This window comes from Protopterus annectens, chromosome 6.part1 (genome assembly GCF_019279795.1).
Source record: "Protopterus annectens isolate FY-2018-M chromosome 6.part1, PAN1.0, whole genome shotgun sequence".
NCBI classification, from domain to species: domain Eukaryota; kingdom Metazoa; phylum Chordata; order Ceratodontiformes; family Protopteridae; genus Protopterus; species Protopterus annectens.
In genome coordinates, this window is record NC_056738.1 from 165,232,548 (window position 1) to 165,250,225 (window position 17,678).

At 36.9% G+C, this 17,678-nt stretch overlaps 1 protein-coding gene across 3 annotated transcripts in view; it reads right to left on the bottom strand.

Annotated features, from left to right (window-relative positions):
- Nucleotides 1–1,713: 1,713 nt before the first annotated feature.
- Nucleotides 1,714–17,678, bottom strand: part of XIRP2 (xin actin binding repeat containing 2) — a 1,245,171-nt gene continuing 1,229,206 nt past the window's right edge. For 2 of the 3 annotated variants that reach the window (XM_044075601.1, XM_044075603.1), the window contains one exon: nt 3,902–4,025. Coding sequence is in view for 1 of the 3 variants with exons in the window: in XM_044075604.1 (XP_043931539.1) it covers nt 2,363–4,025 (1,663 nt within the window). In the remaining 2 variants the exon portion in view is untranslated. Of the gene's footprint in view, nt 4,026–17,678 lie in introns of all 3 variants that reach the window. The other variant, XM_044075604.1, reaches the window with a different exon arrangement.

Here is a 17,678-nt window from a genome sequence, read left to right on the forward strand (position 1 = left end):
GTAAGTATTTACTGGCCAGATAAGACTAGATGTTATGGTAAATAACTTGCAGTAAATGAAACATCAGTCCATATGGCAATGCCAACTTACTTGTCAGAGTAAGATATAGTTGTGAATGGATATGGGATATGAAAGCAATACAAAATGTATTTAAATTTGTGTAAGTGCACAATTTATAATTTAGTAAAAATATTGATCATCAGTGGTTCTGCAATACCAAAGAAAACATTCTCACAATCATATTTTCACAATAAATTTATAGTGCAGTCTTATTCCTTATGAAGTTGCCTTAAGAGTAGAATAAGTGGCAGTTTTCACATCATATTTCAAAGGTAAAGTTGAAAGCTAAAGATAACCATATCGATGTGCAAATCATTGGGGAGGCAGTAGAAAAAGTAATCTGTTGTGTTCATTACATGAGTTCTCAAGATGTGTGTATATATGATTTGGATCAAGTCAATTTAATGTTACAGAACTTAGCTATATCTGCAATATTGCAACATGTTTCATAACTTTCTATTGCTTTTCATGCTTCAAGATAAATTTTATAATCATGAGCATTGTTGTAAATGAAAGAGGCAAATGTTCAGCGATTCAATTAAATTATTTGCTCTTCAATGCTGAAATTGTTGCCTTGATTAAAGTTGTTTGATATTATGTGTCACAGTTCATGAGGAATAGTTCTGTAAATGCCAGTTTACATTTCTTATGTGAATAAATAGCCACACTGTAGCACATATTTGATATTCCTACTGGAACACATTGAAACAAAAAGTCAATTGAAAAGGACTCATAATGGTTACCTTTTCTAATTGTTAGGCACTGTAGCATGAGCCTATGTTTGCAGTCTGAGTATACAAAAGACCAAAGGCATTTGAGGAAAATGAAATGCTGCTAGATCATTTTGTGTATACACATGATAGGATGATATTTTCTTTATAACAGGGTGGATTGATATTATAAGTTTCTCATAAGACCACACACAGTTCAGTGTAGTAGGCAGGTTTCTTGTCTCACATAGAATACAAGCACAAGGTTATTCCATTTACCATGTTTTCTTCTTTTGAGTACAACTGCCCTATAAGTGAGTAGTAGTAGTTTCCCAAGTGAATGATTTAAAGAACACAGTAGCTCCCAGATGGACTGCATGCTAGACAAATCCTGAAACCTTTCCATTAACACTATAGTAATTGTAGTAATCTTTTTTGGTGTTTCTAATGTCCATTCAATTACTGCTGAAGCTACCTGCCAGAAATACAGCAGTGTCAGATCTAAGTAGTACTGAAAAGTGAGGTGTTAACATGCATTTTTGCAGCATAATTTTCAGAAGCATAATAATCAATCCTTTCATCATTCAAGTGAGAATGAAGCACAAATGAGAACTCATCTGGGACTGAGAACTCCCATTACTAATGATAATGCATACTTGATATGTAGGAAATGTATTCTGGAGTTCCTTATACCATATTAATGTGTTTTCTGTACATTCATTAAAAAACTAGGTGACACTGAAACATTTTCTTCATGTATCCAGTGCCCTTAAATGTGGGTGATACCTCCATGTCAAAAATGTTTCCAGACTGTATTAATATTTATGGTTCAATACTCAAGGCTGAATAAAATCATTTTTATCATAAGGATAATTTGACTTTTGCTTTTATTGCCCAGTTTAAAACACTTAAACTTTAAATAAACATAATGCTGCTAGACAACTTACATGGCACCATTTCAAAACTGGTTTTATTATGCATAGAAAACAGCAGAAAAAGACACTTGTAGTCAAACTGTTATAACAACAATATCTATTAATCTAGTCAAAGCTCATACAAACATAAAACAGCAAATATATCCTTTGAATACCCTTATTTGTAAAATTTGATATAACAATTAGAATAAATGAAATATTATGCTGTATACAACATTTAAAAACAAGAATCTGCAGTGTGTTCTAAGAACAATCACATAATATATAAAGCTAGAGCAGCAGCTCAATTTCTTTTGAAGTAAGAAATGAAAATACCGTTTTAGAAATTATATGTTGATTAAATGCACACCAGGTGCTTATTATGTATTTATTTAAAATCTAAATATATCACAAACTTGCTTTCAAAAAAATGGATGTATTTAATTCAGCTAAATTTTGTTTATTAAAGTGATAAAGCTAAGGCTACTTCATCTCTCCATGGACATTTGAATTATAAAAAAATGAAAACTTGATAAAACAAAGTCTAGAAGTGAAATTTCTTTTTAAAATACAAAGCCTTTAAAAATATAAATTACATATAATGCAATTAATATAGTAAAAAGGTGCACAGTGTTGAAAAAAGTCTAAATCAGTGTTGTGCTTATAAGGAGCCCTGTCTTAATCGCTGTCATCGTAATATCGATTTCTTTTTATTTGCTCCTCTACAGTCAGATTGTCAGAGTTTTCCCCTGAGTTATGACCAACATTACTACTGCTCCACTCTGGACTTAGCAAATCATCCACAGAAGAGTTTAAACTACTGTCTAGTGCTTTCATATCATTAGTCCTTCCTAAATACTTACTGTTCAACTCTGGATCAGATTTGTCTTTAGGAAGTATGACAGAAACATTTTCATTGCTAGCCCTGGAGGATAACTCACTGCTGTCCAGGACTTGTTCTCTATTTTTATCCAAAGTAGGCATACTGACTGCACTAGAGCAAACAGTTAGTTCAGAGTTTTCATTTGGTTCTGGTTCCTTCCTAATTTCATCATCTAGGAATGTGTATGTATTATGCATTTGCACTGAGGCATCATCTAAACTACTTACATTTACCTCTAAAGAAATATCACAGTCTGTGTCTGTAAAATGATCTGATGTCATGCAATCTACTTCTTTAATAACAGGCACAACAGATAATATATCTGAGTAACTTTCAGTTTTACATTCAAAATTATCATTCACACTCATCATTTTGGAATCATTTTCTTTTTCTTCAACTAACAGATTTTCCATTTTGTCATTGATATTATTACCATCTTCTAGATGAATGAGACAGCCTGTAGTATCAAATTCTTCTGTACTGAACTTTGAAAGCTCAACTTCAGAACTGTTGTTATTGTTACAGTTTAAGTCGTGTTCTGTGCTTATCACTGCCTCTTCACTTACTGCAGCTTGACCTATATCTGTGTAATCAGACAGCTCTGTTTGCTCATTCTGTTTCTTCTTTATTTCTTGCAAATTACCTTCACATTTCTCTTTTTCAACATCCCCTGTCTCATCTATTCCTGTATTTGCTTCACTCTCTGATTGTAGCTTCACTTCATCTTCTGCTGTTTTGAAGGTTTCATTCTTGAGCCCTTGCTTGAGATCCTCTTCTGCCGTTATGAAGGTTTCATTCTTGATCCCTTGCCTCACTTCCTCTTCTTCTGTTATGATTTCTTCACTTTCATTTACATCTTCATCTGGCTCACAGGTGCTGGCGTCCAGGAGATTAGAGCCATTACTACCTGATATCACTTCAATATTCACTGCACTCTGAACTTCAGTTGGTTCCTGATGCTCAGATGCATGTAAACATTTCTCATTTGTTTCATCTAAAGATTTAGTTTGCATTTGTCCAAACAGTAAAGCATCACTTGCTGCTTCATTGAATGACTGTTGCAAAGAACCCTCTGGTGGCCATTTTGGCTTATTGACTTTCACTTCCTCTTCAATCACAAACGCTTTCTTTGGAGTATCAACAACAGGAGGCCATGCAATTCTTAATTTACCTCGTTCTGCAGACTTCAGTATACAGCCATCCAAGTTGTCAGAATTTTGCTCTTCTACAAGTGATCTGGCATCAGAAATGTTCATTATGTCCTCATTGTTATCCAGAACTAGGTGATTTTCTTCTGAACTACTAGTATTAATTACACTTTGGGGACTCTTGGAATTCCATGATTCCTTATGTGGTTTCAGACCAAATCCTTCCTCATAGTTGCCTTTGGATTTAAATAGTTGCTTGAAATGGGGTTTACAATAGACTTGCCCATGGAGAGATGCATAGGTTCCCAAGCTGTCCAATAAATAAATAAATAAATAAGTAAAGAAATAAGTTATGTAATGCTCATTATTACAGGCACATGCTTGATTATTTATATCTGACACCATAAAAACAATTTATATACTAAAACACTAGCAATGCCAATAAAATATTTACTAAGATTGCTATATTTTGTACTGTAACACTTGAACTGCTAATTCCTTTATGGAGAACTTTTCCCAACATTATTATAATAAAGATGACATTTACATATATTTTAATAAAGTATTAAAGGTAAAATTAGGTTTTACACTCGGGCACTTCAATGACTTTTGCATTCTTTCTTGGAGTGAGATGTTTGAAAATCAAGAAAACAACATGTTACAAAAGATAAGAAAATGTACTGCTCCCCTTCAAAGATACTCACCATAATAACCCAAAGCTATTCTAGTCATCCATAAATACTTTACTGAACCCAGGTCACCCAACCCCATCTTCTTCCTATTACAATAATAAATCAGAAACCATAGCCAGCCAATTAATCTCATATATTATACACTCCGAAAGTCCATCCATCAGTCTATCCATCCATCCATCCATCCATCCATCCATCCATCCATCCATCCATCCAACCATTCCTCCCTCCATAACCCCCTTTTCCCATTTTTGCACAAGTCAGGATGCCAGATCTGTCTATGAACACTGTACACTCCAGGGAAAATTAAATAAGCAAGCTGGACATAGAACGTAAGCATAGTGTGAGACTAGATCAAGAAAATATTTAAGAAAATGTTATATAACGATATTTGGCATAATAGAAAACCATTTTATAGATACTTAAGATGTGGAAGGAGTAAAGACATACAAATTGACAAACTTTGTATGCATTCTAAAATTTATTCTCAGGTACAGCAGATTATAGATATACTTACAAAATCTTATGCAAAATAGTTTGGCTCCACAGAGGGGGTGATAAGTTGTCCTAGTGACATCCAGGTAATCTGAAATACTGGAATCAAATTAGATTATATTGAAAAGCAACTGCTCAAAGTGGATCCAAACAAAGCACATGGAGGAGACAGAATTAATAATAATGACCTGAAAATTCGTCAAGAAGAACTTAGTACCATTATATCTATTATTTACTAGGTCATATTAATATGGGGAGATTCCTCAAGATAAGAGGCATGCGCTTATTAAGCATGCCTTTAAGGGAAAGGGGAGTAGGACAAACCAAGAGTCATACAGACCCTTAAGTCCACTTTCATGTTGTGAAAAATAAATGGAGAAGGTAATAGTGGATAAGTTATTGTCAGAACTGGATAGGCTGGCATTTGAAACCATATATCAGCATGCATATGATGAAAATAGATCTATTACCACCTGTAACATGATGTTCTATAACAATATAATAACAGCTATGAATGAAAAATTGTGCTGTGATGTGAGTTATATAGATTTAACTTCAGCATTTGACAGGGTCATGCACAAAACACTGATCAATAAATTAGAGTGACTAGGTATCAATATACTCTTGATTAGATGGATAGCTGCATGGTTTACAAACAGGACAAGGTAAGTATCACACAGCATCTGGGCAGGTGAAATTCTTGGGTATAGTCAGGTTGCAAAGGGCTCTGTCTTATGCCCTTACTTGCTTAGAGTGTATCTTTTAGACCTAACGTTTTCATCTGAGGTGTTCCATAGCCTATATGCAGATGACTTAAAATTGGGTAAACTGATTACATGCGTTACAGATAAGGCACATCTGCAAAATAACTTGAATAAATTAACCATTTGGGCACATGAGAATAATATGCTGATAAATACATCAAAAACTAGGCATATCAGATTTGGGAGACATAAATTGAAAGGTGAATATTTAATACAGCACACAGTGATTGAAACTGTAGGCTCATTTAAAGACCCGAGTATATGAGCAAATTCAGCTTTGAGTTATTCTAATCATATCAACCAATTGGTTAATGATAGTTATAGAGCTATAGGTTGTATAAAAAGATTTATAAAGTGTAGGAAATCAGAAATGATGAAGTCATTGTTTTGTTATTTACATTAGACCCAAACTTGAGTATGGAATAACAATATTGAACCTTATAAGAAAACAAGCAAGAATAAGCTGGAAAGAATACACTGGAAATATACCAAGGGAATCCATGGATGTAAACATTTAAGTGACTGTGAAAGAGTAAAAGATCTGAACTTGTACAGTGTCTCATAGATATCTAAGAGGAGACCATATTCGGGTGAATAGGATTTTTAGAGACAACTACCTCTGGGAATGTTTGCAGTTATCAAAAAGTACTAGAGAATCACCAGACAAGCCTGTAGAAGATTCTGTAGGAATGAGAAGTGTACTAATTGGTTCTCTGATAGAGCAGCTGATGCTTGGAACAGACTATCAAATTATATTAAAGCAAGCACTAGTTTAGATATTTGTAAGAACAGCCTGGACACTTATTATGGGAACAAGTGTTTTGGCATATTGGCAGGCTACTAGGGCATTAATCCCTGTGCTTGAAATATTTGTATGTGTGTATGTATGTATGATTAATATCCACTCACTACATGTACTAAACATTGTCCACAACATATCCCATAGGGTTCTCTCCTAAATATTTATTTTATTATTGTGTCCATGACTAAAAACTCCTGAAACCCTCTGCTCCTGTTACAAATTATGTCCCCGGAAAATATAATTAAATGGCAACAGAATCTCTAGCTCACTCAGTCACGGTCATGATAAATAGGTCTATTCAGGAAAATGATGTGTCAAATATCTGGAAAAAATGTCCTCATAATTCCCTTTCACAAAGCATACAACTCTACTTATCTTTCTAACTATCATCCCATCGCTGTGCTTTCTATTTTATCAAAAATATCTGAAAAATGCACACAGGCCCAACTCCTCATGCATGTTTCCGATAATAATCTGCTCTGTCGAACACAACATTGTTTCAGATTCCAGCACTAATACAGCGCTGAGAAGTTTCACTATCTAGGTTAATAACCAGTACAAGGACTCTAGTAAATTAGTATTTATTTCTTGATCTGCCCAAAGCTGTTGACACTGTATTTAATCAATTACTTCTGGACAGGGTATCATCAATAGGTCTTCAACTCTTCTCCCTTTCTTGGTGCCATTACAACTTGCCAGACAGACAACAGGCAATAAAATGAATGCATGAATATTCCTCTTTCTTACCTATATCCATTAGTGATCCATAGGGATCTATACTAGATCCTATCCTGCTAAACACTTTCATAAATGACTCGTATAAAATAACCAAAAGAAATCCCTTTCATTCAATACGCAGGTGACATCATTAATATAAATACAAACAGTGACTTGTTATTATTTTCTAGGAATGTACATTGTGCTTCTATATATAATTATTGTATCTATTTGGAAAAGCAGCAAAACCAAGGAATACTCCAGCAATTAACCACACCAGAGAGAATGCAAGAAACAACAAAAGTAGTACAAACTGGTGTGGAAGCAAGACAGGCTCCAAACTCAAAATTTCAAAAAGAATACTGGTTTATTGTAAACGTTTTCGCAATAGTGTCATTGCTTCACCAGACATTTTCTAAAAACAACTCCCACCAATATATATATATATATATATATATACACACACCCCAGATAAAACAATTATTCAATTAAACTATTCAAGAGTTCTAAAGTGAAATTATTTAACACAAGGCATAGTCAAAGCAGACAAATAAGAAATTCCATAAAAACTTCAGATACATAAACCCATGAGCATGACATACTTAAAACGTTCACTCTAAAAATTTAATTTCTTCAATTTTCTAGATTTCAGTATGGGTTTCAAAGAAATATAAATCATTAAACCCATGTCCCAAATGTGCAGCTAACCTCAAAATCTATTTAAGTTCCAGCGTCTCAGTTTGTTTAGTAATATCACCCATCCTACAGTTCTCTTGTATTACTTACAGCACTAAAAATAAAAAAGTATGCTCATCCCCTGCATGCTTGGTGTGTTTAGCCAATGCACTATATTCTAAGCCTCTTTGTGTACAATAACTGTTGTCCCTGATTCTTTCCCTAAGTCGCCTGTTAGTCTTCCCCACCTAGAAGACTGGGCATGTTTTACAATGTGCCTAGGTAAACTAGGTATTTCATATTGACTTTGGCATGGGCTTTAAGATACCATATATAGTCTGTATCCGGATATCTAAAAGTTATATTCTCATCAATAAATAAGCAAAATGCACAATTCTGACATTTCCGATCCTGGGGGATTCAAAGGAGCCACTGTCTGGGGCTTATTGTAACATGGCCGCTGTTTGTGTCTTTTTGTTTCTATATAAAAACCTGGGTTGTGATCCCACAATACTACCTACCTTCTCATCTACCTGTAGAATGTGTAAATTATGTCTAATAGTATTATTTTGTATTTCTTGAACATCTTGACTAAAGGATAAATTCATAGACAAAGTGTTAAGGCTTTGCTGCTTATGAAGAGGTAACTCACATCTATTACAGAAATATGGTTTAGCTCATCTTGACCTCTCTAGCCTCACAATTCTACAGGCTTCATCTAGTTCTACCATATGATAACCTCTATCCATAAATTCAAGTTTCAGCCCATGTAGACTTCATTCACAGTTAGAGGTTTCATCTGAAAGGCGAGAAATTCTCATTACCCGACCTTTAAAGACATTCTGAAATATGTGCTGTGAATGCATGCTATTCCTATACAGATATGAAGGGCAATAACAGTCCATTCTGTATAGTTGTGTAGTAAGTTTGCCTTCAGAGTTTTACAGATCTCAACATCAAGAAAATGAATCATAACATCTGAATAGCTCATGTTAAACTTTAAAAAGGACTACTAGTATTTATCCCTTCTTCCCATTTTTCTTGAAGGATAAATACTAACCGTGGATTTTTAAAGTTTAGCAGAGAAAAGGATGATCTGCCCCTTATTCAATCTTAGTAGTTAATTTAAGTAATCTACTGTTCTGGTTTTCCCACAGAACACCCCACAATGTGTACCACCACAAGTGCATGTAAGCAAGCTCTATTAGCCTTGTCAGCAATACAGTGTATAGTGAGTGCTTTCTCAGATTGAGTGCTTACCTCTAGCATGCACACGCACAGGGACCCCAATTCCTTCTCTTGCCCATCTGTTCCATCCATAGGTTTCCACTAGGTGGCAACAGAACTCCACAACTCTTCTCCAATCAGCCATCCAGCCACCCCACCCAGCCGCAGTCCCCTGCCACTCTGCTTCTCTCTAAAGCAATCAAACAGCCCCTCTTCCCTACCTAGCAGCCCAACATCTAAGCCATTCACCAGTCACTCTTAAAAGTACTACATAGAGCCCTTACAGCTTGAAAGTCTACATCTTCTGCTATAACTAGAAGCACTCATATATGATAGACTAATCCAGCAACCTACATTGGCACAAGCATAGTGCACAGATAGTTTTCTGCTCAACTCTTGGCTGGGCTTTACCCAGTCCGTTCACCCTATGGGCTCACTCCACTCCCCTAACCTGCCTCCAGTCCCCACCTGCTCCCACTAACTGTAGATTTATCCTTTTCTGGCCCCTCCCACTGCTCCTGCTATCCAATCACACCACACACCACCCACCAACATACACAGACCAGTCTGTACACACCCCACTCAACCTTAATAATGCTTCTGACCTCATCACACCTTCTGCAGCTAACAACCCAATTCCTCTTCCTCTCCTGCCTTACTGTCTTACTCTGCTTACACAACTCTCTAACCCCAAACATATCTCACCTTCTCATTCCACATCCACTTCCATACCTACCCACATATCATCCTTTACCACCATAGCACACAACCTGCTCTCCAGTAACCACACCTTACTATTCTTGCTCAAAATCCTACCCACATCACAGACTCCTAACTCAGCCCTCCATGTTCATCACATAAAGTTCAACCCCCTCCACCACTCAAATTCCACATCAGTAATAAACCACCTTATCCTCATTCCCCACCAAGTTTCCCTGTCACTCTCTGGTGACATCCATCCCAATCCTGGGCCCACATCCACCACACTAACACACTCTAAACCACTCAAATCCATTCACCTCACTATGCTCAATGCCTAAATCCTTTGAAACAAACCCCCTCAGCCTCCATGCCTGGCTATCTCACAATCACCCTTACATAGTAGCCATCTCTGAGACCTGGCGCAAACCCTCTATAAAAGACAACAAAATTCTACCACCAGGCTACCTAATGATTAGCAATGACAGACTTAACAACAAAGGTGGCAATGTAGCTATAATCTACCCCTACACCTGTACAGTTACCCATTATTCCAATCAAATCCCAAACTTCTCCAACACTGAAATAACTATAGCTCTACTGAAGATCAATAATAACAAGTCCATATGTATACTCGGACTATATCAGCCCCCAGATAATAATATCCCAACACTAGAAGACATCCTCTCTTGGCTCTCTTCCAGCATTTAAAATGAAACTTACATTCTTGGAGATACAAACATTAACTGGGCCAACATAAATTTTGAAACCCCCACTCAGACAATCAACTTCTTCCACTTTCCCCCAACTCATAAACTCTCCCACCAAACCCAACAAGGATGGCACATCTGGCTCCATCATCAATTGGATCTTAACATCCCATGCCAACCTCATTGCAACTGCTAGAGTCCTTCCAGACCCTCTCAGTGACCACCTACCTGCCTTTGCCGATCATCACCCATCCCCTCTTCATAAGCAACATCACTACATCCAAGCCCACGACCTCTCCCACTTCAACCCTCAAACTTTCCCTGAATGTCTAAGACTTACTGACTGGACCCCTTAAGAACCCTGCCCCTTGACACAGCCACTTCTTACTTCAACGAAACCTTTCTAAACCTACTCAATAACCATGCTCCACTGAGACCCAAGCAAATGAAAAATAAAACCACACCCTGGTTATCAAAAGAAACTAAGCTAACCATGCTCCAAAGAGACAAAATGTGGAAGCAATACCAAACAATACCAAAAAAGTAAAAAACCTAACACCCTACTCAAACTCAAACAACTATGGAACTCCATAACAAAAGACTAATAATTAGAGACCGAAAAGCATACTACACTAAACTTCAATCTAAACACCCAACCAACCCATAAAAAATTCTGGGACACTATCTACTCTATTCTACACTCTGGTATTAAAAAAAAAATCCCTGTTTCCAATCCCAACCTCACAGACATTGAAACTGCCAAACTATTCAACTCCTTCTTTGTAGATTGTATAGCTAAACTATCCTCCTCATTCCCCACATCACCCCCCAACCCTTACCCCACCAGCCCACCTAATCACTCTGACCAAAATCATCTTCTCACCACTTTCAACTTAAAATCCATCCCCACGTGCACAATAAAAAACTACTCCTCCAAATAAAACCCTGCCGCAATGCACCTGACAACCTTCCATCAGCCTTCCTCAGAATAGTTGCTGACAGCATTACGTTTCCCATCTCCATCCTTATAAATCAGTCTGTCTAAGAAGCCTATGTCCCTTCCATCTGGCAACAGGCTGTAATCATCGGGTCTATATTAGATCACTGAATGCTTAGGTTAGCGAACGGTGATTAATTGACCCCATGTAAGCAAAAGCTTACAAAACCGAACTGTCAGAACAATCGCTGTTCCAACAAAAAAAAAGAAGAAAACACTTTAATACATGATATTAAGTGGGGACCTTTGCCCCCCCACACCCCCCTACTTAAATATAACAACTCCAAGACCGCACTATAGTGCCGAAAATGGCAAACTACCAAAGCGGCCAACAAATTCTTTCCCAGGGAAAGAATTTGCTTACATGCCAGTTCGATATTTTGCCGTTTCAGCATTTACAGCTCGTCCAAGTCGCATTCACTAACCTGCATCTTCGGTCAGCTGATAGGAACCCTAATTATCCCTCTCAATAAAGGTGGTAAAAACATTGACACCACCAGTTTCAGAACCATTGCCATCCTTTGCCCACTTTCCAGAATCCTGGAAAAATGCATCCATTCACAACTAATGCCACACCTAACTTGCAACAATCTTCTCTCCCCCACTCAACACAGCTTCTGCCCTGGCCACAGTACCATGCTTGTTTTCATGTCCTTTCTGGAGACTATTAACAAAGCAAACTCATCTCTACCCTGTTCCTTGACCTGTGCAAAGCTTTTGATACTGTGTCTCACCCCTTACTCCTGTCCCAACTTTCCTCTCAAAACCTCTCTCCCCCCATCTTAGCCTGGTTCTCTAGCTACCTCTCAGAATGACAACAAGCAATACAATGGAAAATCTCAACCTCTCCCTTCATACCCAACCCCACTGGCGTGCCCCAAGGTTCTGTTCTAGGCCCTCTACTTATCAATATTTTTATCAATAACTATTACCACACCTTCCCAGACTCATCTCTAATCCAATATGCAGATGATTCAACTATCATCTGCTCAGCATACTCCCCCTCCAACCTCCTCCAGAAAACCCAGTTAGCTGTCTCTTCAACAGAAACATGGATCAAAAACAACCACCTGGCCCTAAATGCAAGTAAAGCCAAACTGATGATTTTTCCCCTTTAAGAAACACCACCATTGACAAAAACTCATTCTCCATACTCAGCCAGAACAACATCACTATTGAAATTGTATCTAACACTAAATGGCTAGGTGTCATCATTGATGAAAATGTAAAATTTGACATTCATATTCATACCACCATTAAAAAAACACCAAGACCTAGGACTCCTGTACAGACACAACTGCTACCTCACTCCCTGCACCAGAAAAACCCTTGCCTCCTCCTATCTCATCTCCTGTCTAATATATGGGGCCCCTCTATTTACAAATCTTCAAATCAGCCTTCAATCCAAACTCAAATCCTGCTACAATAAAATTAACAAATTCGCTACCAACTCAAAACACTCATCTCACCATTGCGACTGTCTCCATACTCTGCAATGGCTCAAACTACCCAATTACCTAAACTTTTTCAAACTTACCACCGCCCACAAGCTCCCCTTCAAACCTTCCACCTGCCCCTCTCTAGCTACCACCCTAACCCCCTATATTCCCAACTGCTCCCTCAGTTCCAAAAACAAAAATCTCCTGCAAATCTACAAATCCTTGGGACCAGCCGGCTACCTCCTGCTATCCTGCTCCTTATCTAAACTTTGGAACTCACTCCCTCACTCCCTGCACAATACTCCCAATGACATCAACTTCATATCCCTCCTATTCTCACATCTTGCATCAAAATGGGCATGCCCATGCAACAGTCCTACATAAACCTTCTCATGACTACTCCTACTCCAACCACCTCCCCACCCTTTTCTCACACCACCTCTTTGCCTACTACCATATTCTATTACATACACTGAACTATCTCCTGTTGCACCTTGGCTAACCTTGTTAAATCCTCTTATACCAAAACCTGTGAATTTGTCACTTCAAAACCTGTAGTTTAACTATGTGCATCCAGAAATTGTCTAGCACTGCTCTATTTCCCATATGTCCTTACATGTTTTGTATTACAATGAATTTACTTCTCTTATCTATCACACTGTATTTTCAGCATGCAATAATTGTTCAAACGGATTTCCATATATCTGTAGCTTGTATGTTTTGCAATTTGCTACTGGAGCTGAGTATTCTCAGCATGCCATAATATTTATTTATTTTATTTATTTAACATTTGTTGACCGGGAAAGTCTGACTAGATTCCACAGATCCTGTTTTCAGCAGAGGCCCGCTGTAACTTGTTTGTTTTGTAATTTGCTACTGGAGCTGAGTATTCTCAGCATGCCATAATATATCTGTAACTTGTTTGTTTTGTAATTTGCTACTGGAGCTGAGTATTCTCAGCATGCCATAATATATCTGTAACTTGTTTGTTTTGTAATTTGCTACTGGAGCTGAGTATTCTCAGCATGCCAAAACATATCTGTAACTTGTTTGTTTTGTAATTTGTTACTGGAGCTGAGTAGTTTTAGCATGCAGTAATTGTTCACATGGCTTTGGATATATCTGTAATTTATATGTCTTGTAATTTGTTACTGGAGCTTTTCTCCCTGGGCCTCCTCTGAAAACAGGCTCTTCTTGGCCCAGTGGACTTTCCTGGTCATCAAACTGAAATAAATAAATAAAATAAATAGTCATGATTTGACATGTCATCAATTTTCAGTTTTGAATAGCGGTCTCTCATTTGTCCCGGCCAATACGTCTAGACTAAGGGATGTACTAATCAGTTTGAAAATATTCTGCTTGAACTGATGGAGCATTTTATCCACATGATTTGAAAAAAACAAGCACTGATATACCCCAGAATAACTCTTGATACATTTTTAAATGTATGTGAAACTGAAATAAACAACAATCTTAATATACCTAGACATTTTTTTCACAATTTGACTTATGGAGAATGTCCTGCTGATAAAGGTGAAGCTGTTGTTGTTATGAACACTGAGAACTATGTTCTTAAAATGCAGACAATGTTAAATGATATTAATACTTATATAGCTATAAATCGATTAAGGTGAATCAAATGACATATAACATAAATAATTCTTTATATGAATTATTGATGTCACGTAAGATAAATGACACACTATATGAATACTTCAAGATCGATCATCCTGTTATATCTGTCATTAAAGGCCACCCTAAGATTCATAAGGATGTGGCTGATACACCTTTGTGCCTATAGTCATGGGTGATTGGTGGATAACAGAGCCACTATCATTAGTGATCATTAAATGACGTTCAAGATATTCATATAGTTACCCTGGATGTCAAAAATGTATTTACTGTGATAAATTACTTTGGGTTCTCAGCTATTAAGAACTTTTTTATATGAGCAACTGCTTTACAGTAGAGAGAAAATGTATTTGTTCAGTAATCTACTTACACAATGTTAAAAAATAATATCTTCCTATTCGAGAAAAACATCTATTGACAGAAATGGGGTGTGGCCATGGGCACTCCCTGTGCCAATACATATGCAAATTTGTTGTTAGATTTTTGGGAAGACTGCCATGTATTGAAAAACAATCCTTTTGGTCCACATTTCAGGTTTTATAAATGGTCTGTGGATGATATCTTTTTTCTTTAGCATGGTTCCGTTGAGAGGCTATTTTGAGATGAATACTGATTTCTTAAGATTTATGCTTTATCTGTCAACTACAAGTATTTACTTTTTGGATATCACCTTGGATTTAAATGAATTTGATGGCATCAATGCCATCTTACATTACAAGGACTGTAAAAAGAACAATCTTCTATCCAGAGATAGCATGCACCCTCAGCATATTTATAACAACATCATGAAGGAGAAACTATTGAGACAGTCTAGATTACATACCAGGAATGAGGACTTTGAGAAGGCTCCTTTAAGGTTGGAACAGCAGTTCATACAGAGAGGCTATAAGTGCAAGACTTTAAGAAACATTTAAATAAGGTACATGCAAAGAGAAACACAAAAGGCAAACCCTATTATTCAAACAACAAAAACAACATAGAGATCCTGTATTTAATAATAAGACTTGCAGCAACCCCATCAGGGTCAATCTTATTTATTCAAGTGATATTGGATATGTATGCAATATAATACGAAAACATTGGAACATCTTGTCAAGTGACATTGATGTACAAGACAAAATAGGAGATGTGCCATCATTTAGATTCAGATACAATAAGAACCCGAAGCAGTTGCTTTGTCAACAACAACAGTATCATGAATTACACAAATCAGATAGAACAGGCACCTATCCTTGCAGAAGCTGCACAATCTGAAAGTGTATCTCTAAAGATCAAAGTTTTATTCATCCCAGTAAAACCAACAGACAGTTCAAAGAAAAAATTTCCAAACACATCAGTGATATTCTCCTAAAAGATTCTTATTTTCCACAACATTCCTTTCCTTTTCAAGTTCTTCAAGTTGTATCTGAGAGCCCTGGGGGTGGGGGGTGGGGGGGGGGATAGAATAACAGAGACAGAATTTGTGGAGGTGAAATGGATAGGTGATATCCATGCTAATATACCCCCAGACTAAATACGTGCTTGCCCCTTAAGCCAGTTTTACAAAGACACAGAATCAAACAATAATGTTTTGACTTTAACTTATTCATGTGACTTACAGTAGTTTTTTTACTGATGTTTTACATCATGGGTTTATATTTATACCTGCCTCTTTGAGACGTCCTTTATTGCTGCTCCTTGATTGGCTGTCTGATTTCAGATTTTTGCTTGGATTTATATTTGCAACTTAAATTTACCATTTGAGCAACTATGGTACATCATTCTTTGGTTACATTAGACATTGACTGTTGCCTGACATTTTGAAGTGCTTGTTCATGGTATCAGTACAGTCATAAGGGATGTTTTTATGAATGAAATAGTTTTATAATGGAGGGCATGTTTTTTAACATCCTTTCCCATTTACATTCAGTATGCAATAATCCTCTGTGATTGGTTGTTATATAACTAATAATAGGAGAGGTGTTAATGACTGAAAGGATCCCCCCTCCCTTGAAATGTTTGTAGATTGTTGTTTTTTGATGTTTTTTTGGGTTCTTAAATGCCATATACTCTGTTGTTAGGATGAGATATGAAGAAAGGCGTGGACTTCGCCTGAAAGACCTCATCTTTTGCATTATGTTTCTTAGTAAAAGGTTCGACCGAACCCCATTTAGAACTTCTGATAGTAAACAATATATATATATATATATATATATATATATATATATATATATATATATATATCTATATATATAAACTCATAAATGATTTACTTATGCTTATTGAAATGAATCCCCCTTCTTTTTGATTTTTTCTCACCCTTGTTCTCTGGTAATTCACTCAGTCAGGTGTTCTAGTTTAACATAGTGTGGCTGATTTTTGTTAGTCTGGATTATGGCGTATTATGACTGTCAGCAGAGGCAAAGACAATAGTTTGATAATTTTGATCTAACTTTGTGTTTTTTTTTTTTTTTTTTTTTTTAGAAGTGCAATTGTATGATTGGATGGCCTTAGGAGCAGGAGAAATCCTGCAGCTCAAACTGAAGCATGCAGACCCTTCACTTAAGACTAGGTCCAGGAGGATCTGGAGTCATTCAGTTGTTGGCATAACAAAGGAGAAAGAGGTGCAATGAAGAAGATGAAGCAGAAATCTTGGAAAGGCACAACAGACCTTCTAGTAGGACAGCCCTCAGTGGCTTCTCCAGTTAATGACTTCCATCTAAACTTTTTACATGACAGCAATGTGCAAATCCAATCAGCAGATGGTTAGCTTGGAGGATGGTGATGTGGTTGCTAATGTGGTTGGCCCTAATGGCATAGATTTTTCACATTTTCCACATGGTTGCAATACAGTTGGAGGGAAGGTTGGGGTTCAAGTGCTGTCAGCAGTGTATTGGACATACCATGTACATAGAGTTGATATTGGAGAGAGCAGGAGAGATGTAATTATGATTGCAGTAACAGAAAATGTCTGATGTGGGGAATGTGTAGACATTTTTAATTTAGTTGGTGCTGATTGTGTTCAGTATACTTTGGATGCAGAAGGTTCTGATTCTGAGGATCTTGCATCAACATTAGCCATTTTAGAAAAGTGGCCAGTGAGCAGGTTTGCAAACAATGCTCAGGATAACTGTG